The sequence below is a fragment of the Crinia signifera genome, chromosome 3, assembly GCF_055691185.1.
Source record: "Crinia signifera chromosome 3, ASM5569118v1, whole genome shotgun sequence".
NCBI classification, from domain to species: Eukaryota; Metazoa; Chordata; class Amphibia; order Anura; family Myobatrachidae; genus Crinia; species Crinia signifera.
The window spans coordinates 312,275,330-312,302,729 of record NC_139219.1 but is presented as its reverse complement, the minus strand read 5'-3'; the positions used below and the strand labels follow the sequence as shown (position 1 = coordinate 312,302,729).

The following is a 27,400-nucleotide window of genomic DNA, read 5'->3' as shown; positions in this document are numbered from 1 at the left end:
AAAACACATATGCTGTATGAAATGGTAATTGATCTGAGATAAAATTACATTTATTTAGCATTCACAGATATATAAGTTCCCATTCCATAGGCAGGACAAATGGCAACACGGGCTTTGCCGCCAAGTCCGACAAAGGGGGGCATTTAATGAATGAGAGATTCAGAAAGTGAGAGATTTTGTAAGAAAACTCCATGTTATTTAAAGCGGCAATCATTTACACTGCAAAATCAGACTGGTTTTGCAGTGTAAATGGTTGCCGCTTTAAAAAACTGGAGATTTCGGTACTCTTTACCTAGAACGGCGCCCATCGCGACCATCGAATGCACTAAAAAACGGGTGCGATGCGATGCCCGCGATTTCCCATAGGGACCAATGTTAAAAGTCAGATTGGACGCGATTTTAGTGTTCAATGCCTCAATGCCCGCGATTTTTCCATAGGAAACAATGTTAAATGGGCCACAGAGCCCTAATAGTCCCCCTGAAGTCTGAAATGGCCCCCACAATTTTTAACGGCACCCCACGATCAACGTCAACCCGAAGCGTGGCGAGCGCAGCGAGCCCGCGAGGGGCGGCGGTACGCGTCCTCCGACCTTTTCATACCCCCACTATCCACGTCGGCGTGGAGTTGAGAATAGAATAGTGTGGCGAGCGCACGCGGATACCTTCACAGGTAAGCGCGTCCCCTTGCGGGCTTCACAGGTAAGCGCGTCGCCACGGACACCTGTGAAGCCCGCGAGGGGACGCGTATAACTGTGAAGGTATCCGCGTCCCCTCGCCACGCTTCGGGCTCGGTGGCTCGCCACACTATTCTATTCCCAATAGAGGGAAAATAAAATAGGTGGTGAGCGCACTATGGGAAAATAAAATAGGTGGCGAGCACGGGGCTTTGTTGTGCTCCCCCCGTTGTGCAGTGGGGATTCCGACTGTCTGTGTTTTATACCACACCCACGCTGCAGACCAGTTGGGGGTACTTGAAAATAATATTGGTAATGGCGGAAGTCTCCCGTTGCTGTGGAGGTGAACGTTGTGTCACTCCCGGTTCCATCTGCATCATCATGCTTTTGCCCGATCAGTAATCCACTGGGAGCTGCCCGCGCTGCCCTCAGACATCAGTAATTATCTGAGCAGCATTAATCCTACAGGCAGCGGGAATCCCAGAGACAGTACACAGCCAGCGGCCAGACACAGGGGGACCCGATTCCTGACTGCACACTACTCCTCCACTACCGGAGACAGTACACAGCCAGCGGCCAGACACAGAGGGACCCGATTCCTGACCGCACACTACTCCTCCGCTAGCGGAGACAGTACACAGCCAGCGGCCCGCCACAGTGGGACCCGATTCCTGACCGCACACTACTCCTCCGCTACCGGAGACAGTACACAGCCAGCGGCCCGCCACAGAGGGACCCGATTCCTGACGGCACACTACTCCTTCGCTACCGGAGACAGTACACAGCCAGTGACCAGACACAGAGGGACCCGATTCCTGACCGCACACTACTCCTCCGCTACCAGAGACAGTACACAGCCAGCAGGCAGACACAGAGGGACCCGATTCCTGACCGCACACAGCTCCTCTGCTACCGGAGACAGTACACAGCCAGCAGCCAGAGGGACCCGATTCCTGGCCGCACACTACTCCACCACTACCGGAGACAGTACACAGCCAGCGACCAGACACAGAGGGACCTGATTCCTGACCACACACTACTCCTCCGCTACCGGAGACAGGACACAGCCAGCGGCCAGACACAGGGGGACCCAATTCCTGACCGCACACTACTCCTCCGCTACCGGAGACAGTACACAGCCAGTGGCCAGACACAGAGGGACCCGATTCCTGACCGCACACTGCTCCTCCACTACCGGAGACAGCACACAGCCAGCGGCCAGACACAGAGGGACCTGATTCCTGACCGCACACTACTCCTCCACTACCGGAGACAGTACACAGCCAGCGGCCAGACACAGAGGGACCTGATTCCTGACCGCACACTACTCCTCCACTACCGGAGACAGTACACAGCCAGTGGCCAGACACAGAGGGACCCGATTCCTGACCGCACACTGCTCCTCCACTACCGGAGACAGCACACAGCCAGCGGCCAGACACAGAGGGACCCAATTCCTGACCACACATTACCGGAGACAGCCCACAGCCAGACACATAGGGACCCGATTCCTGACCGCACACTACTCCTCCACTACCGGAGACAGTACACAGCCAGCGGCCAGACACATAGGGACCCGATTCCTGACCGCACACTACTCCTCCACTACCGGAGACAGGACACAGCCAGCGGCCAGACACAGAGGGACCTGATTCCTGACCGCACACTACTCCTCCACTACCGGAGACAGCACACAGCCAGCGGCCAGACACAGAGGGACCAGATTCCTGACCGCACACTGCTCCTCCGCTACCGGAGACAGTACACAGCCAGCGGCCAAACACAGAGGGACCCGATTCCTGACCACACGCTGCTCCTCCGCTACCGGAGACAGGACACAGCCAGCGGCCAGACACAGAGGGACCTGATTCCTGACCGCACACTGCTCCTCCGCTACCGGAGACAGGACACAGCCAGCGGCCAGACACAGAGGGACCTGATTCCTGACCGCACACTACTCCTCCACTACCGGAGACAGTACACAGCCAGCGGCCAGACACAGAGGGACCTGATTCCTGACCGCACACTACTCCTCCACTACCGGAGACAGTACACAGCCAGTGGCCAGACACAGAGGGACCCGATTCCTGACCGCACACTGCTCCTCCGCTACCGGAGACAGGACACAGCCAGCGGCCAGACACAGAGGGACCGGATTCCTGACCGCACACTACTCCTCCGCTACCGGAGACAGGACACAGCCAGCGGCCAGACACAGAGGGACCGGATTCCTGACCGCACACTACTCCTCCGCTATTCCTTAATATAAGGACACGCATACCGCTCACTTCCACTCCACTCGTAAGTACTGCTGATATTTCACATTGAGAGCAGAGGGGGTGCTCATAAACGAGAAGCCTAATCAAGGGGTACATGAGAGAAAAAGGGTTGGGAACCACTGACCTAGACAATGAGGAATGAGGTTCATCCATAGACACCAGATGGCCTATATCCATGATGGCAATCTGTAGCAGTTCAGCTGTTGTAAAACTACACATCCCAGCATGCTCTGTCAGTTTTACCATACTTTAATAGAAAAACTGTAGCAGGGCATGCTGGGATGTTTAGTTTCACAACAGCTGGAGTGCCACAGATTAGCCATCACTGGCCAATGTCATAATGGTATATAGGCTTTAATCAGTAGAAATAAATATACATGATGTGAACACAATGGCACAATTAAATCAAAGCCGCAGGCACCGTTTACGCCAAGCTAGAAAGGGATCTGTATCAAACCTTCTAAAGCAGGGATTGCAAACTCCAGTCCTCACAAGTAACATTTTCCATGTCTCCTCACATGTGCCGCAATCAGCTCCATGTGTCGTGAGTGATGAATCCACCTGTGCAGCAGCTAGGTGGGCTGAGAAACGCAACACTCCAACATCTAAAGGGGGTTTGGCCATGCCGCCTTCCCTATACTTTCAATGGAGAGTCAGAGACCCAGAAAACTAGTACAAAGCCCTTTCTGGGTGGTACAGGCCAAAAGGTACAGTTGCAGGGTATGCTCTTGAGCAGTGGAACTCAACCTTGGTCCTCAAGTACCCCCAACAGTGCACGTTTCCCAGGTCTCCAGACAGAATCACAGGTGAAATAATTAGCTCCACCTGTGATCTTTTATAATGTTTCAGTGAATAACGAGTGCACCTGCCGGGTAACCTGGGAAACGTACACTGGCCCTTATTCTGATCGGTGCGGCCGGAGCCGCATATGCGGCTCCGACCGCACAGACGAATCCCCGCCTTGCGTACGGATCGCCACCTCCGTCCGTACGCGGATATGTGGCGATCCGTATGAAAGTGGACGGGGATACGCCTCCTCCACCTTGGGAGCAGCCCCTGCATTCGATGGTCGCCGAACATCGAATGCAGGGCCGCACGCTCCACCAGGTCCCGCAACACAAGACCACACGGACACTTGTCCGTGTGAAATCTTGTATTGGGGCGGGCAGCTGACATCCGGCGATGTCAGCTGCCCGCCCCCTACACGCGCGTCATGGCCTCATTACCATGCATACGCCCCGCGTTTGCATGGGAACGCCCATGAAACGCGGGGCGTATGCATAGGGAAATGAGGCTAAGTAGCCCCTCACGCCCCTATCCGCCCCCTTTGCGGCGGTCAAAAAAAGTGTGCGGCAATTTCGCCTGCACATGCGCAGAGTGCCCTCTGCACATGCGCAGAGCGAAAACATCGGCGGAACGGCCGCATGCGGCCGTTTCCGAACCGATCAGAATAAGGGCCACTGTTGGGGGTACTTGAGGACCAAGGGTGAGAACCACTGCTCTTGAGGACTGGAGTTGTAAAGCGCAGAGAAATAGCTGACGGAGCGGCTGCATACTAAGCATGCATATACAAATAACATGACAGACCTTAGAGAATTATTATACAGATGCAAAATCAACATATATTTAGACGTTTTTATGGTTATTTTCTTGAAACAATACCAAGAAAGCTTTTTGTTATGTGAGCGACAGAAGGGGGGAAATGAAAAATTCAATTACTGTTCCCATGGTTACGATGACAAAGAGAAATCCTGGAAAATTCACCTGACTTCGTGCTCCAAGGCATACCAAAGAGGCATTCTTTTGATAGAAGTCTTGGAGGGAGTTACAGTCAATAAAAAAAACGTAGAAAAGTACAAAATTCGCACCTTGTCAAAACCATGCTGCCCTGCAGGTGGCATAGATTAAAAAGCGTGGAGCAATTTATAATTGGAAAGGGGTGGGTGGGGTGTCCTAGCTTAAGTATAGATTTCAGTGTAAAAACAAAGTGACATGCAAAAGCAGCCAGTATTTTCCCTGCAAGCAAAAACAATAAATCCATTTGCACAGCTTTGTTGTTTTTTCTTGATTTGCTTTGTGATAGCACAGAGGGGAGAGGGTTCTTTTACTAAGCATGGAGAGCTCAGAGTGGACTACCAAAGCTGCACTGCTCACAACATGATGTGCTTTGTGACTGTGGTTGCCGTGGTATTCACAAGACTATGCAAACGCTGCAGAAATAATAGCAGCCTCAAGAAACAAACCACTGAAATGTGTTTATTACCAAGATTGTTTATATAACCTGCCACAGGGATTTATGTTAAAGCAGGGGGGGAAAGAAACAACCAATTTATTCATGGGGAGTACTGCTGTGTGATTGAGCCTTTGAAGGTGTCTGGAACAATATAATGAGCCAGAAACTCATATACAACTAATTCCAACATTGGGCAATATTCAATGCGTCCGGTGAGGGGGTTAAACGGCGGGGATCTCCGAAAACAAGCGGCCCTCGCCGTTTAACCCCCGTGCCTGCCGCTCACCGTATTCAATGTTCAGGGGGAACCCTCGCTGTCAGATGAAGGCGAAGATTCCCCCTAACAGCGAGGCTCGCGGCTAATGCAGGGAGCCCGCTGCATTTAGCCGCAAGCCTTGCTGTTTTAGCAGCCGCACACATACCGTTTCCACGTCGCTGTAAAAACCCAGCGATGTGGAAACGGCGTGTGTAGTTGAATATTGATCGTGAGAGCTGTGACAGCGAACAGACAGCACTGCTCGCTATCACAGCTCGCAAAAAACATTGAATACACCTCATTGGCGCAAATACCTGTAAAGCATTCAGCTATATATATATTTGTGTTAAACATTCCGTACACTTGCAGCAATTAACATTGTTCTCCTGGTTCCATAACTATATATGCAAACTAGGGGGCCCCATTTACAGCTTGCGCACAGTTTCTTACATACAATGGGCTACCGTGCTTAAGGAATGAGTGGAGACTACAGACCTTCTTGTGACAGATCTTTCAGTATTATAGCAATTTAGCGATAATTGCACGCAACATTCGCAGCGGTGAAATCAGACATCAAACATCGGAAACACACCGTGTATATTGTCCAACTGTAAAAATCAGTAACTAAAAAAATATATAAAGCAGTAAGGTTTTTCTTAAAATTTATTATTTTTTTCATATATATATATAGATCTGTATATATGTAGTTAAAGGAGAGTCTTTTTTGTTTAGAACAGCAGCAAGCGAGACATACAGGACTGAGTCAGTGTGATACAGCAGATAACCATTAGCTAATGCCCATTTGTGCACGGAAAATGCACAGATATTTTCCGAGCAACTCCTTCCCTAAGTGTTCTGTAAGGCAGTGGGCTGTTTTACTTTACTAAAATACATTATTATTTTTACTTATTAGGTGAGCTATGCCACATGCAAATTATAACTTCTTACTTCCAGATAGACCCGCACAGCTTTTCACAGGAAAATTGACCTGTACCAATTTTCTGGCACACAGAATAGACGGCGGCCATTTTGTGGGCTAAATTGAAATTCAATACAGACCACTGGAGTATGAGGCAACAAAGCGATAGCATGAGTTTTTGTGAATGGATTTTAATAGATTTCCCAGAGAAAGTACCTTTTTTCCTCCCAACCCCAACTTTTTACGTCACAATCTTCATTTAAACCCTTTATGGACCATTATTAAGTAGGATCAGCCCCATATTATGGTTTTGGCTTACTTGCCATCTAAAATAAAGCATGGGAGAGATTTTGGACCCTGAGAAAACTTCATGTCACAGCAGTGTCCTGGTTTTACATTCCAAAATGTCTTCTTGCCCACCTGTCTTCTTGTGCATTCAGCTCACAAAATGGCTGCCTCCGCCTAGTGCTTGTGACAGAAACATATACATCTGTAAAGGAAGTGTTAAAACAAAATGTACAACTTAGAGTGTAATAGCCAGTGTAGCCGATTATTATTGATATTATTTTTGTGATGGTTGTATATTTTTTTTATATATTTAATTTTTCTTGTGATTGTTTTATTAATTTTGTTCTTTGCTTATCTTCCTGGAAAGCAACAATGTTTTCAAGCTTTAGGACAATACATAAAACCCCCACAAACACGACTTAAGAAAGTAAAATGACAATAACAGCAATGAAGGCCCCCTTTTTTGGAGCGTTTGAATATTATTATTATTTTTGCCATTTTTTTTTTCATCTTTTTTTTTTTTTTTGGTTTTATTTTTTTTCTGGGCGGAGGCCAAGATCTGGGAAGATACTTTGATAGGAGTATAGAACATAAAAAAAAATAAAAAACAGAACTTAGGTAGGCCCTTTAAAGAGGCAGTCCCCTTAGTACCAGGTGCAATTGACATTTTTCTAAAAAAAAAGAATAATTTTTTTTAGATCATCTGTGGTGCAATGTCTCTATAAAATATTTATTCAGACAACTGGTTAATCGGTAACTTGTAAACTGTACAAAAGTGTCTCCTTGTTTGGTACTGTATATATACAAATATATATAAATAAGGAAGAAAAAAAAACCACATAGTAGTACTAAAAAAAAATGGCGTTTATAAAAACAGGAAGTGGCTATCACCGCTTCTGGTGCTTCGGCTGTCCTCCTGCCATTCCAAAGCAGAACTGAGTCCCATAAATAGTAAACGTTTTATTTTTCCTGATGCATAAGTTTATATAAAGCGACTGCTTTAATAAAATACCGGAGACATTGACCCTACTTCAGTGCTGCCTGAATTTCATAAATAAAAGCTTCAATCAAGCAATGAGGTGAAAAAAAAATTAGCCTAAAGTTGACCGCATAAATTAGTGAGTGTGGCTTTTCGGGACTGCCTCTTTCAGCTGCCATGAACAGGACTACTTTAAGTGGTTGAGGTTTTCGTATATCAAGAGCTTCAAACCAGCAACGCTTTACACACATACTCATACTTATGTGACTTTTTGATGAAAGTGATATATTGGCCTGTAAAGGCTCCACTAGTAAGACCACTGGTCTATCACAAACTCCTTAGACAGTCAAATCTTGTGTACAGTAAATGGGTGGAATGTATGTGATTCGGAAAACCTCAATCATCTTATGTATGAAATCTATGTATGACTACAGAGAACATGCGGTCATAGGTGAGTAAGCTCCTTCAGTTGTCCATTGCTTGGACCTCACTACTCGACTGGGATCGATTCAAAGTAGACGCGAACTAGACAAATTGACCACAAATCACTAAAAAGCAGTCCTGTCGATGTTGCCAGAGAAGGCTGCAGACTGAGCTGTTGCAGTCTCCTTTGACAGTGCTAAGGGTTAAGTGTGAAGACTTATGTGACCCCCTAACTGCTGAAGTGTCTTTACTCCATCCCACCAACGTCTTCAGCAGTGAGGGTGGCAATAGCTGAACGGAAGAGGAGGATAATGGTTTTGGAGATCTCTTGTCTGCCTGCCCTTTTACGTGGTCACTCTATCTTCATAAGTTCCACATCGAAGATCAGGGTAGCATTGGGAGGGATGACTCCTGGGTGGCCCGTGGCTCCATACGCAACATCGGGTGTGCAGGTCAACTTTGCGCGCTGACCTAAACTCATCTAGAGATAGAAAAAAAGAAAAATAAGATAGAAATTTAGGCAATCGTCTTCGCTTACATTGAGGGTCAAGTTGAAGAGAATAATAATTTTCCCACCAATCGGACTAGAAAAACTAAAGAAGTTGATTGGCTGATGATTTACCACCTAACTCAGGGGTGGCCACACCTGTCCTCAAGATCTACCGCCACCTGAGAATCTATAGTAAGGATGAATGCAGCAGGTTTGAAAATGTGACAGTTAGTAATGACTACACCTGTGCACCAGCTAGGTGATATGGAAAACGTGGACCGTTGGTAGATCTCAAGGACCAGTTTGGCCACCCCTGACGTAACCACTTACGGCAGTTAACCCTAACCGCTCTCCAAGACTTGATAAATCTCCCCTTTATAAGAAAAGGAGGTCATACTAGCTTAATAACTAGCATGATACATGGGTGTTCATTAGTAAAAAATGTTAATTCCTTGACTCGATTACTAATAAGCATTGGTCACTACGTTGTGTATGAGCACCTGGACTAGGTTACACTGGCGATATTGCTCTGAGTACTCTTGCTGCACCTCTGTAACCACTGTTCCCATGCGAGATTGGCTACATCCATCACACTCTTATCCAACCGGCAACACCGTGCTTCCTTCTAGTACTTCATGATGGAAGAGAGTTCGATAAATCCACATAAGACCATGTGGGGCTAACAGTTATAGGTAGGGTGCTGTCCTTTGTCCAGTAACAGTCCACAGCGGACACAAAGTCTGATTCTGAATGGGATCTATCTCTTCTCATGAATGCAAATGGCGGTGCAGTGTCTGCGCAGAAGCTAATTTAAATTTTCCGGATATATCCAGCCTATATGGGCAGCACTTGACTGGTACTACTACCCACCATCCTCCCACCTATGCTACCTACACTAATGCACCCTCACACTTATCCTGGTCCCATCCCAGTTGTCCTGTTTCATGGATACTACTACTAGCTACTAATATGATTATTACTGTTATTATTAGTTACTAATATTTAGGGAGGTCAATCTCAGGTCATTTTTTTCAATCCCGAGATTCCCTCCTGATGCTGCAAACTGCTTAGAAGCAGTCCTTCGTGTTGGAGCAGGCAGACAAAGACAGTTTAGGGGACCGGCAAAGGCATTAGAGGGAACGGGCAGAGGCATCAGAGCGGGTGGTCGGGTAAAGCAGGAGTGGGTGGGCAGATGCAGGGGCAGACACATGTGGCAAAGAGATGGAGGGCAGGTGGACACGGCCAGTGTGGCTGGGCAGCATCACGTTGCACAGCCGTACAGCATGTTTTCCGGGCAGCGTCTGAGTTGATCACTGCCCGCCAGAAAGGGATGAAATGCGCATGAGCATTTCAATCACGAAATTCCAGGATTGGAGGCTCCAATCCCGGGATTGAAATCCCAGCCAATAATTCCTGAAATCCTAGAATCCCGTCAATCCTGATGCCGGGATTAGTATCCCTACTTACAGTGTAGCATGAGCGTAGTCCATTGTGCTTTACAATTAGTAAAAAAACCATAATATTTCAGAGGCAGCGGCCCCGCTAATGAGCGTATAATCTGCATGTCCTTAAGTGACTCCGGTCAACTTTATTGTGTTTCCTCATTACACTGAATGCTGTATCTTTATAGTAGCGGAGATAGCACTGTGCTATTACATACTGACATTCCTTAGTGCAGGTGTGTCAGATGCCAGGGGCTCCAGGCTAACGCATGTGCATACAAAACACAGACTATAGAGGGCGCTGTTCTACGTCCTACAGCCTCCAGTTCTTTAGAGAAACCATAGTCATCATTCTGTAAATGCTCATTTCTTATTTTTCACATGGTTTTACCTCTGCGTTGCTCATGGCAACAGAGCCAAATCTGCATGCCACTTCTAGGCCAGTGGTACCCAACCTGGAGTATGTGTACCCCTGGGGGAACACTGCACACCGGTTAGGGGTACTTGAAAATTATATTGGCGGAAGAAATCTCCCAGTGGTGGAAGAAGTCTCCTGCTGCCGTGGAGATGAACCATGTTGCGTCATTTCCGGTTCCGTCTGCAGCATCACCAGCTTGTGCTTTTGCCCAACCAGCGATCTACTTGGAGCTACCCACAGACATCAGCGTTCATCTGCCCGGCACCGAAACAGGTGGTGGAAGCAGCGGATTTAATCTTACAGGTGTTAGCGGGGACCCTGAAGACAGTACACAGCCAGCGGTCAGCGGCCTGACCACACACTACTCCTCCGCTACTCCTTAGTATAAGGACAAGAATAAAGATATATGCACACCACTCACTCAAGGAGGGGTACTCATAAATGAAAAGTGGTAATTAAGGGGTATGGGAGATGAAAGGTTGGGAACCGCTGTTCTAGGCCATCCACTGATCTTGTGCATGCAAAAATGGAGCTCATAGAAGACAGCACAGAACCTTCACCGTATGCCCTGCCATGCAGAGGCTGGCACACATAGCCCCGGTTCTAAAAGCGCCCTAGAAGCTAAGCTATGAATCACATAGTGTCGGTAACCGCAGCAGGGGTCCAGATTATAACGACGCTGGGATGGAAATACACAAGAATAAATAGAGGGCGCCGTAAAAGAGGTTTTAAAATAGAAGCACCATTTATATCGCTGGCAGTTTGAGAACAGTGACGAGATAAGATGATTTACGCTCTTCCTCAGTGACCAGGAAGCACCAGGAATAAGCCGGATGCATGGGAATCCAAGGTGAAGGATGCAGCTTTATAATCCGTGTCCTCACGATTCTTGCTCAATGCAAGGGGTGTCGACAGTTATGAGTCGACACTCCTGCCGGCCCAGTGGTGACTTTCCTACTCTTGGCGGCTTCCAGGCCCCCGCGATTATGTGACCATCACTTCCAGGTGACAGCGGTGATTATCTGGTGTTCTGATATCTCTCTGCCGTCCCTAATCACTAACATTTGCAGCCTGAACCTCTAGTGCCCAACCCTTATGGTCCATACACACTGGGCGATTTTGAAGCCGCCCAGTGTGTATGGCCCAGCAATGAGCAGTGATGTGCACTCCCGCATCATTGCCGGGAAAGCCACTTATCTGTTGGTATTGGGGTGCAGTCAAAATCCCGACGGTCAAAATCCCGAATGGGTCATAATACCGACAAGGACAAAATCCTGACATTTAAAATCCTGACAAGGACAAAATCCCAACATTTAAAATCCCGACAAGGTCAAAATACCGACATATAGAATGTACAGGTGAAACAGTCAACATGACTTTCCGTCGACAGGTCGCAAGGTCGACATGGGTTTTTTCACTGTTTTTTGATCCGACATGTGCTGACAGGCGGTTTTTCATGCCCTACCATCCACTATGGCGTGGTGGAAGAATAAAATAGTGTGCCGAGCGCAGCAAGGCACCGTGCCCGAAGCATTGTGAGCGAGCGAGCGATGCGAGGGGCTGTGGTTCACTTTCAACTGTTTCCATGTCAACTGTGTCGACATTCGGGTAAAAAAAAAAAACAGTGAAAAACCCCATGTCGACATGTTAAAAATGTGGACAGACATATCGACATCCACAATGTCGGTGTCTACAAAATGTAGTAATATTCAAGATGTTGACATGTGGATCTATCGCTAGCCCACACCCTTTCTACAGGATAATTACACAATAAGGTAAACACAGACCAGAGACAAGAACAATGGCAGTCTACTGAATAACATACACTGGTTCTAGACCGTGTCAGGCTTTTAGTGTACTCAGTGTAACACAGAAGGCTCAGGAAGCCCAATAACCAGCTCTCCGCCTCGCAGTCTAGGGCTAAACATCTACAGACATTATCCGCAGGAAGTCACCAAGCATTTCTATTTTCCAGACTTAATGGATTTAGATTTTTCATTTCTTCCTTTTTCTTATACATATACAACCCAACCCCTGTGACTGGGTAATTGTTAATCCTCCTGTTATTCATTCACTTAATCCCCATTAAATAAAAAAGATAACTGCATTCCTTAGTCAGTTTTATATAAAGAAGGGACAATTGCAGGGAACAGTGATACACGATAAGTAACAAAACTTGTAGCAAGCACAGTAAGCCAGTATAAGCACCCCCACACAGATATTTTGGTATTGGAAAAGAGGGGGATGGTCTCCCCCCCCCCCCCCCCCCATTGGAAGATATCCAGTCCTGGCCTGAACAAGCCAGGGAGAAAACAATTGAGCAGGGAGACACACAGCATAAAGGTCCCCCATCCATAACGCTAACCAACCATCTAGAGCAATGGTTGTCAACCTCGGTCCTCAAGGACCCCCAACAGTGCACCTTTTCCAGGTCACCTGGCAGGTGAACAGGTGCACTCATTAGTCACTGGCACATTTTAAAAGATCACAGGTGGAGCTAATTATTTCCCCTTTGATTGTGTGTGGAGACCTGGAAAGCATGCACTGTTGGGGACTGAGGTTGAGAACCACTGATCTAGAGTATTGTGTTCAGTTCTGGAGGCCATATCTCCAGAAGGATATTAATACATCAGAGACTGTACAAAAAAGGGCAACTAAAATGGTGCATGGCCTACATCACAAAACGTACAAGGAAAGACTAAAAGATCTTAACATGTATAGTTTAGGGCAGAGAAGGGAAAGGGGGGGACATGATAGAAACTTTCAAATATATCAAGGGCTTTAACAAGGTACAGGTGGGAGACATTCTTCACAGGAAGAGGAGCAGCAGAACACGAGGACATGCACTGACACTAGAGGGAGGAAGATTCAGGGGAAATCTGAGGAAGAATTACTTCACAGAAAGAGTAGTGGATAAGTGGAATAGCCTCCCAACAGAGGTGGTAGAGGCAAATACAGTAGTACAATTTAAACATGCTTGGGATAAGCATATTGATATCCTTACAAAGAAATAAGGATCAAATATGGTTTGAGGTAACATGTTTAAAAAAGAGGCAGACTAGATGGGCCAAGTGGTTCTTATCTGCCGTCAAATTCTATGTTTCTATGTTTAACCCAAAACGTTCCGTCCAGGATGGGAATCCCTCAAAAAGTCGGGGACTAGACCCTCTGTTGCATCACAGTATAGCTTAGACATACACTAGATTCTCCAGTAATAAGGGAGTTAATCTGGTCTAGTCCAAATGATATTGCTCAGCGTCGCCCTCTGTCTTCTCAGGGCGTTTGTGTCGATAACAATATACATTTTTCCTGCTGACAGGGTAATTTAGGGAGATGTCTGTTAGCCGACCCCCTGGCTAACACTGGCAGGGAAGTTTGGGGGCAGATTTAACAATGAGTGATAATTTTGATCTCTTGTTATGAATGATAAATGGTGCTGCAGCTCCTAACTGTCATATTTGAAACACACAACAGTTAGGATTGGCTGGAGCACCATTTATCATTTGTAAGGAATGATAACAAGAATATCACTGCATTTGCTCCAGAGTATTTTGTACCTGATGGATTGGGCCATGTTGGAGGGTTTGAGATTCTAAACAGCACTAAAAATTATAAATCTATTATGGAGATGATAGGACGCCGTGGTTTGCCTTGGGACCTAGTTTTTGTGTTAGTACTAATGTATGGTGCGATCACCAAGGCTTATCAAGATTGGCTTACTGACTGTGGGAGCCACGGTAACAAGGTACCTGAAGTAGCTTCTGGTTCCTTACATCCCGCTCGCTTATTGTGATCTGTTTATGTAAGACTATTAGCAGCACCTAGAATTTCCCTCAACTCATTTGGAGGAGAAGCTTTTAACTTTGCGGCTCTGATTCTATGGAACCCCCTTCCATGCACAATTGTTTGTGGAAGTAGGGCCCCAAACCGGTATCTAGCCTGGGGACCCATGAGGTCTAAATGCTGTCTTCCACTACGGCGTGGCATCGTATTCGGTACCCCGCCAACTCAACCGGCAGCTCCAGGGTGGCTGGATTGCATACGATAAATCTTATGCGGTCCTTTTGCAGGGACTACGGGCTGCGAAAAATATTCATGGCCTCCCGTCCGATCTGCGTTTGCGATGCAAGGTGCATGGGAACGTGCCTCGCATCACAATCGCAGGAAAATCACCTGCGATATGATGCTTTTCATGCGATTCTTTGCAGCAATGCAACAGAATCGCATAAACAGTGGCCACATTACACTAGTAGATGGGCGGTCTTTAGTCCACCTCCAGGCTTGTACCCTGTGGTGTATCTAGTGATGAGAAGGGGATTCTTTCTGATCTGACCAAGCTGTGGGCGGGGAGGTTGGGGTAAGGCTGTGGGAGCTGGGCGGGGTTAGGCTGTGGGAGCTGGGCGGGGTTAGGCTGTGGGAGATGGTTAGGGTTAGGCTGTGGGAGGCGAGGTTGTGGTTAGGCTGTGGGAGGGGAGGTTGTGGTTAGGCTGTGGGAAGGGATGGTTAGGATGTGGGAGGGGATGGTTAGGCTGTGAGAGGGGAGGACTGGGCGTGGACATGAATGCAGATCATGACGTCAGAATAGCCATCTGTGCCATCACCTGCAGCCTGGCACACCTCTTGCTCAGTTAGCACCAAGTATAATTTGCCACCTGCACCAGCTCCCTGCTGATTCTGCGATATAACAGAACTGTGCAGAGTCTTACTACACAGAAACACACAAATATACCGCGTAGTAACAGAACATTTCCTGTACCTGTCCGATGCCGTCATCCCAGCCTTTGATCACTTCCTGCCGTCCTAACCTGAATTTAAAAGGCTTATTTCTGTCCCTGGAGGAATCAAACTTCTTTCCGTTCTGCAGCATTCCTGGAAGAAACATTTATTATGGGTGAGAAAACAGTCCAGCGCGTGACTATCATCGAGTCTACAATTCATAGCAAACATGCGCCCATAGAGGACATCTAAACGTATTTTTGGGTAACATATTTTTAAAATCATCACAGATTATTTACAAATGTGGTTCATGCCCCAGTAATTTCCTTTGTTAACAGTAAATTAATAAGCTGCATTGGGGATACCTGGAAAGCCTTAACATATATGGCTTGTGTTCTGAAACCTATGGCACAGTCTGATCTGCTTTAACCCTGTCTAACTGTAGGTTATGTTTAAATCGGACTGTGCTACTGCGTAGTCTTCATGTTGCTGCTCCTCCAGGGAAGCTTCATTCACTGCACCAAGATGGCCACCAAGCCCATGACATAGCCAGTGAGGAGCCATCTAGACACTGTGTGAGACAGTAGACTTTAAATTTTATACTGTTCCAGCATCCTGTTACCTACATTCACTCAGCAGCTGGCGAGTTGTAGGACACTACACTCCACTCTATATACCAGTGCATGTAACAGTGAGTACAGCTGTACCTGTTTTATCTTCGACTAAACCACTGCACTGGGCAAGGAACTGGGCTGTTCATAGTTGCATCCAATGGAGTGTACCGATACCGCGATACATCATCAAGCCTGTATTGTATATATCCAACAGTCTGTAGCATATAGTGTATATTTTTATATTACAGGATAAATTCATGGCTGTGTTCACCGCGGTCCTGGAATGGGGGGGGGGGGGGGGCATCCAGGGTAGGCACAATGAATCAGTATGCTTTGCACTCTTTATCATCAAAGGTAGCCGATCACATCTCACTCGCTGGTAGATTTACACTAGAAGACATGCAATATCCATCACCGCTGCTATGTCATATTTTCCGTCTCCTCTGGCTCCCATCATCCTTTCACAATGCACCAATAGTATAACATTGAGGGACCGCAGCAGAGTTAGACAGCTAATGTTCTTCTTCTCACTACAGCCAGCGAGTTTGGCAGTCGCTCCTGGGAGGTAAGCCAGACATCTTCCTGAATAACAGACCATGAACTTTCCATCCAGGATGATCACCCAAACAACCCATTCAGTAACCAGGGGCTATCTGCACAGCAAACTTATTACACGTCTCCTCTATCAGATCAGCAGCACTCCACATACTTTGATGTCCACTCACAAACTCAGGAGAATTACAGATTTGTCCTCATACATCACTGCTGCAGTTGCACCTAACCGCCCCTTTTAATTTGCCAAGTCCCGCGAGACAGTCAGGCACCTCTTTCACCAAAAATGTGCAACACAATGGCATATATTCAATGCCGTGGGCGAGCGGTGACTGCGAGCAGGACTTTTTGCTCGCAGTCACCGCTCACCCTGTCAGTATTCAACTGACCCCCCCTCATTCGCAAATTCCCCCTCGCTCCATTTTTTGAGCGAGGGGGAATTTGCGAATGTGCCTCCAAAAGCTGCGAGAGCCGAGGCTAATTACAGCGAGTTTGCTGCACTAGCCGCGGCTCTCGCAGTTGAGGGGAATCCTCGCAGTTTTGTGACTGCGAGGATTCCCCCGGAACGTTGCATAGTGCGAGCGGCCGGCGCGGGGGTTAAACTGCGAGGATCACTGGTTTTCTGTAATCCTCGCAGTTTAACCCCCTCGTCGGCCGCTCGCACCGGCATTGAATACTGGCCAATAAAACCAGGATGCAGCAGGAGACAGTGCTGGCTAATTTGACAAATTTACATTTCATGCATATTTATGTGTGCAACTGAGTCTCTGAATCTGTACATGAAGTGCTACGATGCAGCGACAACCGGGGGATGAGAGAATCAGAAAGTGAGAGATTTGGTAAGAAAATCATGAAATATGGGTGTCTGAATCTGTATACAAAGTGCTACGATGCAGCAGCGACTGAGTCTTTGCATCTGCATATGAATGCTACGATGCAGCAGCAACTGGATCTTTGCATCTGTGTACAAAGCGCTAAGATGCAGCAGCAACTGAGTCTTTGAATCTATTTATGAAGTGCTACGATGCAGCAGCAACTGAGTCTCTGGGGTAAATTTACTAAGATGGGAGTATGAGGACATATCTATACCAATAAAGCTTCCTAAAATGGATTGCACTTAAAAAGAGGACAAAAATAAAAAAAAATCCAGATTATACCAGCAGTGACCATAGGAATAAAATCTAGTGGGTACTCATGTACTTCTATAGCGACGTCTGATACAATATATCAGCAGTGCCAACCTGATCTTCAGCATGTTACAGCAGCAGTGCCCATATTAGAATATACTGTACTAGCACATAGGAGCTAAGGGCAGACGTGGTTGAAGGCTGCACAAACAATGAGGCTCTCAAAGTTTTGATACCTCTCAGCCATTGTGCCTCATGCCATATCAATGCCACTTGTCTCTATTATGGATAGGCCGCGCTGGAGTGAATATTCATCGCAGTGCACACAAAGTGTACCCACCTACCCATAAGCGTAGGCAGCTAAGATTCCGGGATAACACTATAGTTTTATCTTTATGAGAGAGTGACAGCATAAGGTACTAATGTAACATACAGTAATACATCTCTCTCTGCAGCTCTGCTTTGTCTCATCTCCGGGGGGGAGTACATTAACTAATAAGGTGTTCTGTCTCAACAAACCCGTTGTGATGGATGAGCAATGCAGACAGCCCCCTACCCCCACCCGCAGTGTAAACAGTCACCACATTGGGTACATGACTGATGCACGACTCACAGCTGGCACCAGGCATCCGCCCCCAGCCACCCCAGTACACTGTGTGCTCTCTCCTCGTCCCTCACTGGGTGCAGACACGGATACTGCCCTGTGTGCTCACACAAAGGTTAGCACGTGGAGGTGTGTTTGCCCAAGAGGCTGGTAAATATTATGTAGGGTCGGCCAGGAGTTCATCTAGGGATTATGAAAGGATTTACATTACAGGGGACACGCTTGTATAAGTGTGTGTATAATAGATGCCACGCATCCAGCCTCCTGCCGCATTACTGATCCAAACGGCATTCTGGGATGCAGTATCGGATCGTCTCTGTTTAGGGACGGCCATCCACCATCGATGTTTAGACACCATTAATGGTTTATAGCCGATGTTGAATCATTTTGCGATCGATGGGGAGAACCAAAAGGTTCCCACCATCGTTGTCAAGCTTAAACGAATAGATTAGCTTTGCTTTTTTTTTTTTTTCAAGGGGCCGGGGCACTGAGCATAGCTCCGCCCCTGACACCCATGAAGCCCCGCCCCATATATTGATCGTTATACAATTATTTAAAGATAATGGTAAAAACATTGATGGTCATCCATTGCATAGTAATGCACTATCGATGGCCAGTTGCACTTTTGCCATCGATGGCAACGATGGCCATCCCTATCTCTGATACCGTCGGCCGGCTTTGTGACCCATGGGGTCAGGCATGCTGGCAGCAGCCACCTAGAGGCCAGGGACGCCTCCTCCTAGAGGCCAGGGACGCCAATCAATGGCAGTGTGAAGTGGCCCTGTATTGTCACGGGAACCATTGGCGCATGTGCAGAAAGAGACAGACACAGGGCCTGATCGCCGGGCTGTGGATTTTTGAATCTCAGCAATCAGGTAAACCCCACCCTGCCGAACACACCTCCCCCCGCCCATGTGTACAGCTGCAAATGGCATCGCACATGAGGGGAAAACCATTCAATTCGAATGGTTTTCCCCTCTGTAAGCCAGGACTTGGGAGACTCAACCTATTCATAAAATGGAAGGGATGAGCCAGCTATCATTCAAAATTGGGCAGCGCATATGTGACCTTCTAAAAAAGACATGTGGAAGCGTTGTCCGTAGCAACCAATACGTTTCCAGTTGTCATTTTTAAATATGTACTAGAAAAAGCATGTGCAGGCCGACCGCTAAGTGGGGTCTCTGGCTCCTACTGTATTGTAAGGGCCACATTCTGGTGGATATTGGCTCACTAAATTGAGGTCTCTGGATTTGTATTTAATTATATAAACTTGGAGATTTATTCACTTGTTAAACCTTTTTTTTTTTTAAATAAAATGACCTTCTAGCAAATAAAAAATAATAAAAACTACCGTATATTCCGGCGTATAAGACGACTTTTTAGCCCATAAAAATTTTCCCTCTAGTGTGGGGTCGTCTTATACGCCGGGTATGGCATATATTCACTAAAGGGTACCTCTCCTCGGCCCCCCCCTTCTTATGCAAACGTACCGTACCTTAATAATAAAAGATAGAAGTACAGTATTTGTCTGCAGCGGTGTTTTCTTCAGCCTAACGGCCTGTCAGATTGCGCATTTGATGTCGGCGGCAGGCTCGGGTGTTTTCGGTGGGGTTCGGGGGGACTCGTGTGCCTGAGCGCTCCCGAGTCCCCCGAGCCCCGCCGAAAATACCCGAGCCTGCCGCCGACATCACTGCAGTGACGTCGGCGGCAGGCTCGGGCATTTTCGGCGGGGCTCGGGGGGACTCGGGAGCGCTCAGGCACACGAGTCCCCCCGAACCCCACCGAAAACACCCGAGCCTGCCGCCGACATCAAATGCGCAATCTGACAGGCCGTTAGGCTGAAGAAAACACTGATGCAGACAAATACCGTACTTCTATCTCTTATTATTAAGGTACGGTACCTATGCATAAGAAGGGGGGGGGGGCGAGGAGAGGTACCCTTTAATGAATACCGAGGTACCCTTTAATGAGGATAGCGGCATCACTGCAGGGAAGCTGCAGATGAGGGGGTATTAAAACTTTGGCCCTTATTCTGATCTGTGCGGCCGGAGCCGCATACGTTGCTCCGGCCGCACAAACCAAACCCCGCCTACAAGACGGATCGCCACGGCCGTCCGTACGCGGACGGCTGGCGATCCGCTTGAAAATGGTGGGGCGTACGCCTCCACCATGGTGGGAGCTGCCCCCTGCATTCGATGGTCGACGACCATCGAAGGCAGGGCCGCACGCTCCACCAGCTCACGCAAGCTTAGACCACACGGACAATCGTCCGTGTGAAAGCTTGTATTTGGGCGGAGAGCTGACATCCGGCGATGTCAGCTTTCCGCCCCCATCACTGGCGTCATAGCCTCATTACCATGCATACGCCCCGCGTTTGCATGGGAACGCCCATGAAACGCTGGGCGTATACATAGGTAAATGAGGCTATCAAGCCCCTCACGCCCCTATACGCCCCCTTTGCGGCGTAAAATTTTTGTGTGCGGCGATTTCGCCTGCACATGCGCAGAGTGACCTCTGCGCATGTGCAGAGTGAAAACATCGGCGGTACGGCCGCACGCGGGCCGTACCGCACAGATTAGAATAAGGGCCTTTATGTGGTGGGTTATGCTGGGGCAGGACAAACCTGCCCTGATAGGTTTGTCCTGCCCCAGCAAAACCCACCACTCAAGGGACCAGACAGCTGCTAGTGACAGGGAGGTGTGCGGAAGGGGGTAGTCTTATATGGCGAGTATATAACAAACTCTACATTTTGAGTGGAAATGTTGGGGGGTCGTCTTATACGCCCAGTCGTCTTATACGCCGGCAAATACGGTAACTACAAGTATAATATAAGAGAAACGTAGCCCAGGAGCGCTGTGGAATTTACTCCCCCATACTATTATCATGACAGATACAATAATACAGTGAGATGGTTTCCCCCCACCAGCGACTGTCTCCTGTCCTGTAGCTAATCAGGAGCACAGCCGGCCTTGCAGCGATGAGTGATACCGCCATGACACCTGCCTCTATAATCAGCACAGCAACAGCCATAGGAATTACAGCTGCCAAATGGAACGTTTAACTACATTTCTGACTGGAAACACCAGAAAGAAGACGGTAAAACGGTATTTCTCCATTTTTTATATAAATATCATAACAGCAATTATAAAATCCTGTAAAGTTGGGTGCACACCTTCTGATGGTGCGATCAGCAACGCGGCGATGTGATAGGATGATCCATCGCACTAGCGAGATGTATCGTTATGTGCTGTGGAATGAACGACGGCCGGTAACGACGGATGGGGTTAAGTGAGAGGCGGCGGCCATTTTGTATGCTGATAATAATAATAATCATGAGAACTGAGCCCAGTAATTACTAAAAAAAGAAAAACACAAAAAAACACAGTAAACTCATGGAGGACTGGGTTCTAACAAGAACCGCAGCAGCCGATCAGCTTGTGCCTTGGACCGTTTGGAATATTACTGAATTATTTATAGATGTTGCCACCTTATCAGACAGGGCTTTAGAGAATATTTAATCATTTATTAATGCGCCGACGCTCCTGCAACCCCACATATTGCCGACTGCAAAGTCCCGTCTATTTGTCCTGTGACAGAGGCCATGGCCGCTGGAGCAGAGGAGAAAGCTGTCACTCCTCCTCTTGCAGACTGAGCAGGGACAGTCCCAGCTGTGACATTCATCCATCAGTCTGAGCCGTCCCTGCAGTTCACAGCGCTGGGTTTAAAAAGTGCTGATGCTGAAATTCCCGGGGCTACGTGCGTTGCTCAGGGGAATGACACTTTAGCATTGCATAGTTGCAATGGCAAAATAAAAATAACAACCACACAGAAAATACATTTCCTTTCATGACCTCGGAAGAAATTTTGGTACTTCTTTACTTTCACGGCGCCAGCATGGCGCCGCGCGTCAGAGTCCCCTTGCGGGGCTCGCTTCGCTCGCCCACGCTGCGGGCACGGTGGCTCGCTACGCTCGCCACGCTAATTAAAATCAACTCCATGCCAACATGGATAGTGGAGGTATGAACTATCCATGTTGGCATGGCGTTAACTTAGTTTATTTTACTTAATTGGTGGCGAGCGTAACCCGGAAGTACGCGCGGCGCCATGCTGGCGCCGTGAAAGTAAAGAAGTACCGAAATTTTTGTTCCAGTTCACATATGGAAGAATAGGACATTGGAGCTTATTCAGATCTGAGCTCAGTTCAAGTTTGATTGGAAAATGGGCAAAACCATGTGCACTGCAGGTGGGGCAGATGTAACATGTGCAGAGAGAGTTCAATTTGGGTGGGGTGTGCTGAAACTGAAATCTAAATTGCAGTGTAAAAATAATGCAGCCAGTATTTAGCCTGCACAGAAACAAAATAACTCACACAAATCTAACTCTCTCTGCACATCTGTTACATCTGCCCCACCTGAAGTGCACCTGGTTTTGCCCATTTTCCAAGCAAATTTGTACTGAGCTCAGATCTGAATAAGGCCCATAGTGGGGATGTACACCTTTGACATAGTAAATGCAGATATGAAAAAGAAAGGGTAGGGAGGGCCCTGCTCGTCAGACAGCTTACATCTCCCATCACACAGAAGATGGCACCAAACAGCAAAAGGCAAGAGGGCGGATGGCTGCATCTGGATCCCCCAGATTGTAATAACCCTGTTTCCGGTAATGAAGGAGGTCCACAAATGATCTAATCTGCCTAGCCCTGGACTAAATGTGTTTGCAGGCCGAGTAATCTGCCAGTAGGTGATTGGACCTCCAGGGGAAACCCACGTGAACAGGGGGAGAACACAACCATCTCACAGAACACATGCCAGAGAAAGCTATGCCGTATCATTCCCAATGTACAATGTTCGACAGTCATTACCACAATGTTGACAGTTATGATGGAACATGTAGACATCTGCAAATTATTGGCAGATGTTGGCATGTTCAAAATGATGACATCTGAAATGTCAGCATTAGGGTTAGGGTCCAGGACAGGATGGTTAGGCACTTTTGTGAGGGATAGGGTTAGGCTACATGAGGAAAGAGTCACAGGGGAGGGTTAAAGTTAGGCAAAAGGAGGGGTGTCTGTGTTAGGGTAAGGATGCAGGAGGTAAGGGGTTAGGCTGCAGGAGGTAAAGGGTTAGGCTGCAGGAGAGGAAGATTTGGGTTAGGCTGCAAGGGGAGAAGATTAAGGTGTATACAAACTGGGTGATTTTGCTCAGCATGTCTGCAGAACGATGATGGGGAAAATCGCTGGGCTGAAAGTCTCGTACACGCTGAGCAATTTTCGCCCGTTCAAGCTACTTTTGCGTGGGTGGACGGCTTTCCATTGCAGGATGCTACCTAAGGGGAGGGTTAGGGTAAGGCTGTAGGAGGTAGGGTTAGGCTGTAAGAGGTAGGGTAAGGCTGTAGGAGGTAGGGTTAGGCTGTAGGAGGTAGGGTTAGGCTGTAGGAGGTAGGGTTAGGGTAAGACTGTAGGAGGGGAGGGCTAGAGTAAGGCTGTAGAAGGGAGAGTTAGGGTAAGGCTGTAGGAGTGAGGGTTAGGGTAAGACTGTAGGAGGGAGTGTTAGGGTAAGGCTGTAGGAGTGAGGGTTAGGGTAAGACTGTAGGAGGGAGTGTTAGGGTAAGGCTGTAGGAGGGGAGGGTTAGGGTAAGGCTGTAGGGGGGGGAGCTTTGGGTAACGCTGTAGGAGGAGGGTTAGAGTAAGGTTGTATGAGGTAGAGTTAGGGTAAGGCTGTAGGAGGGAGTGTTAGGGTAAGGCTGTAGGAGGGCAGGGTTAGGGTAAGGCTGTAGGAGGGAGTGTTAGGATAAGGCTGTAGGAGGGAGGGCTAGGCTAAGGCTGTAGGAGGGATGGTACGGCTGTAGTGGAGAGGGTTAGGGTAAGGCTGTAGGAGGGGGAGCGTTTGGGTAACGCTGTAGGAGGGAGGGTTAGGATAAGGCTGTAGGGGGGAGGTTAGGGTAAGGCTGTAGGGGGGAGGTTATGGTAAGGCTATAGGAGGGGGGCTAGGGTTCGGTTGCAGGATGGTAAGGTTAGGCACAAAGGCATAGGTTAAGGCTGCAGAAGAGGAAGGTTAAGATAAGGCTGCAGGAGGGGAGGGGAGGGAAAGTGTAGGAATGCAGGAGGGGACAGTTAGGCTGCAGGAGAGGAAGACTAGGGTAAGGCTGAAGAAGGGGAAAGTTAGGGTAAACCTTCAGTAAAGGAGTGGTAGGCTACAGCAGCGGGGGGGGGGGGGGTTATGGTAGGATGTAGGAGGGTAGGGGCATTACATACCACTGGATGTTTGCGCAACGTATCCCCACCTGACCCAGAAGACAGCGATTGCGCACCACCAATATGGTTTGGTCGCCATACTAATCATGACAACATGGTCAATGTACACTCAACTCAATCCACACAGACCTAGCACAGTACACAGGTGACGCCAGATTACAGCTGCTGGATACGGCCAGGTGCCTGGCCTCTACCTAGTCATTATAAATCCCTTTGTTCCCGAAGCTGAATAACGCTGTGCAATAACTATATGGTTCCCTATTCAGGCGTAGAAATACAGCGGAGGCAGAACACATGCGCCAGTCTCTGCTTCCCAGCAGTGCGCCGCCTTTTCCACTCTTTCAGAAGAGAAATCCATCGAGCTCTGGCCTGCAGCCGCGCTCTCACGCTGTCTCGTTCAATAGGAGACGGCTGAGCGGGACATTACCGGCAGAAGCTCTGGATTTCTCCCACATGGAAACCATGTAACAAGCCAGGTATAATTAGCCAGCGTTGTGCTCTCTTGTACTCTGGGGGGGTAATTTAGAGTTGCGCTGAGAATAATTAGGTACGCGGCAGACTCGCAGCAGCGGGACCCGACAATGAAAATCAAAAGCTTTTGTCCCACGTCCTTACAGCGAGCAGCTCCGCACCGACATCACATTTTCTTTTTCTTTTTCCTCTTTCTTTGCCGTTGCTGGTGTAGGAACAGAAATAAGCTCTTATGCTAATTGTGCTGCAACGCGAAGCGGTAAATGGAACACGGAACACTTTACAAAACAACGGAGAACACTTTTAAGAGCTTTTAGATGTGACATTCCAGAAGACGGCCCTTTTGTTGCGCGCCCACGAGGGTTCCGGCAATTGGTACATAAAAGTCTGTCAATTGATTATAAATGAATCGCTTTGGATACAGTCTGCACTTAGGCGGAGTGTAAATCCTCTTTTCATCAGCCCCGTCCAAGTTGGTTTTTTTTAAATGGAAATCAGACCGATCTTATTCTCTACACATATTTCTCCAACACAATGACATGGATTGGGCCGTAAAGCTGGCCATACGCTGGTCCGATTTAGCCTCTTTCCACCCGATTCCGAGAAATCGGGAAAAAAGTGGCCAAAAATCGCATGTATTGGACATCTGATCCTATTCGCGGTCCTGTGCGTATCGGATCGCAGTCAAAGATCGGACTTGATTGCACATCCGAGATCTGACTCGGACCCCTCCCAGCAGTGGGGAATGGGATCGCATGCAAATATATCACATGCACATCCATTTGCAGCCTGCGGGGGAACACCCGGCAGCCATCGAATGATGTGGGAGGTGCACGTATATGTAAGAGTGGTCTTCGGCACCCTTACATAGGCGTCCACGTTCAGAATGAAGTGGGCGGGCAGCTGGCATCCAGTGATGTCAGCTGCCCGCCCCCATTGGCCACGTCTTGGCCTCATTAGCATGAGAACGCCCTGTATTCTCATGGGAACGTCCATGATACGCTGTGCGTTCACATATGCTACTGGGGCTGCCCCACCCCACCCCCTGTCCTGGCGTGCACCCAGCGATCAGACAATGCACCCAGCGATCCTACGGTGGCTCACGCGGGACTGGCTATGACTTAAATCCTCTGAGCAGTTGCAGTAACGTTTGGGCACCTTAAGTTAACAAACAATGTGTCTACATGGTTAAATTGTCGACGTGTTCAAAATGTCCATATTTAGAAATGCCAAAACAAGTTGTTGTTTTTTTGCATACTGTCGACATTTTCCAAAATCTGATCCAGGAATCATTTGGGATAGGATCTCCTTGGGATATCTGGACCGGGTGTTAAATTGAATAGGGTGAGAGATTCAGAAAGTGAAAGATTTGGTAAAAAATCTCCAGATTTTTTAAAAGCGGCAATCATTTACACGGCAAATGATTGCTGCTTTAAAAAAAACAAAAACAGAGATTTCTTACCAAATGTCTCACTTTCTGAATCTCTCATCCCATTACATTTCACCCTGGTTTTGATTTAATTGACGGCCACAAGATTGGGGTGGATTTCAATTCCTGCAGAACCGAATCGCACATCTCAAATTCCAATCATTTATCAGAATGTCCGGTGGCCAAACTCTGCACTTTTGAATGAGACAATTTGATCGACTTCCCTATCTATTATTTTAAGATCAAAGATTGCACCACAAAACATTCTTTCAATTTTCTGAGCATCTTCGGCTCCCTGTATGGCTTATCTAGGTGCTTCCTCTGTGCTGTAAACCAATCTCCATACAAACACTCTTTATTTCTCCAGATTGCACCTGAATCCAGTGCTAGCAGGCATGGCTACCTACAGTGGGCGAGATGTCTCAAGCCTGGTGAAGAGATAAAGTGGAAGGTGGTAACGCACCAGCCAATCAGCTATGTTTAAAAAATGACAGTTGGGAGTTGATTGGCTGGTGAGTTATAACCTTCCACTCTATCTCTTCACCGGGCTTAATACATCTGCCCCAGTATCGGATATCCAAGGTGGCAGGCCCGCTGTATGTACCATACCTACCCTGCTACGTGCACACGCTGGTGCTCTAAATGAATAATGCGATAAAAGGGACTTGCATTAGATTTATCATACTAATAAGATCATTCTGTAATAGAATTACACTCATATATCACAGATGCCACCGTGCCTTGCTGTGAGCTAGATGACAATCTTTTATACAGGTCCAACTGGGTCTATAAAAGTGCATCACGCAAACCACAGTTCTACCACAATAATAAATGCAATATACAGAACAGAATTATAGTAATGAAAAAGGACATCACTATAGTGTTTATGCAATGTGGCTAATTATATAGCATCCTTAGTATCAGGAACAAACACCGTAGGAAACTAGACTAGGTGCTAGCAGATAGAGGGGACAGAGGAACCCACTCTCTGACGGTCATTGTTCCGTCACACTGCAGTGGGAGAAAGTGCTTAGTGGGATAGAGCGATGTCTGTCTGGGGTCAGAGGTTTTGTTATATGAGCTGAACACTTTCTATTTTAGAATACTGACACATACAAGGTAACATGTACTGTATACGTGTGCACATACAGTATGTGCTTAGCCTGTAAGCCCTACTGTATGTCTGTCACCAGTTCCTATGCGGTCCTGTCTGTATATCCACCAAGGTGTACA

The 27,400-nt window shown here is 47.6% G+C and overlaps 1 protein-coding gene across 1 annotated transcript in view; it reads right to left on the bottom strand.

The window, feature by feature from the left end:
- Nucleotides 1–6,091: 6,091 nt before the first annotated feature.
- The window catches only part of FKBP1B (FKBP prolyl isomerase 1B), a 39,973-nt gene continuing 18,664 nt past the window's right edge, over nucleotides 6,092–27,400 (bottom strand). The window contains exons 3-4 of the mRNA XM_083178635.1: nucleotides 15,158–15,270; nucleotides 6,092–8,532 (exon numbers count right to left, since the gene is read on the bottom strand). Of these exons, the coding sequence (XP_083034761.1) occupies nucleotides 8,404–8,532; nucleotides 15,158–15,270 (242 nt within the window). The 3' untranslated portion in view covers nucleotides 6,092–8,403. The remainder of the gene's footprint in view (nucleotides 8,533–15,157; nucleotides 15,271–27,400) is intronic.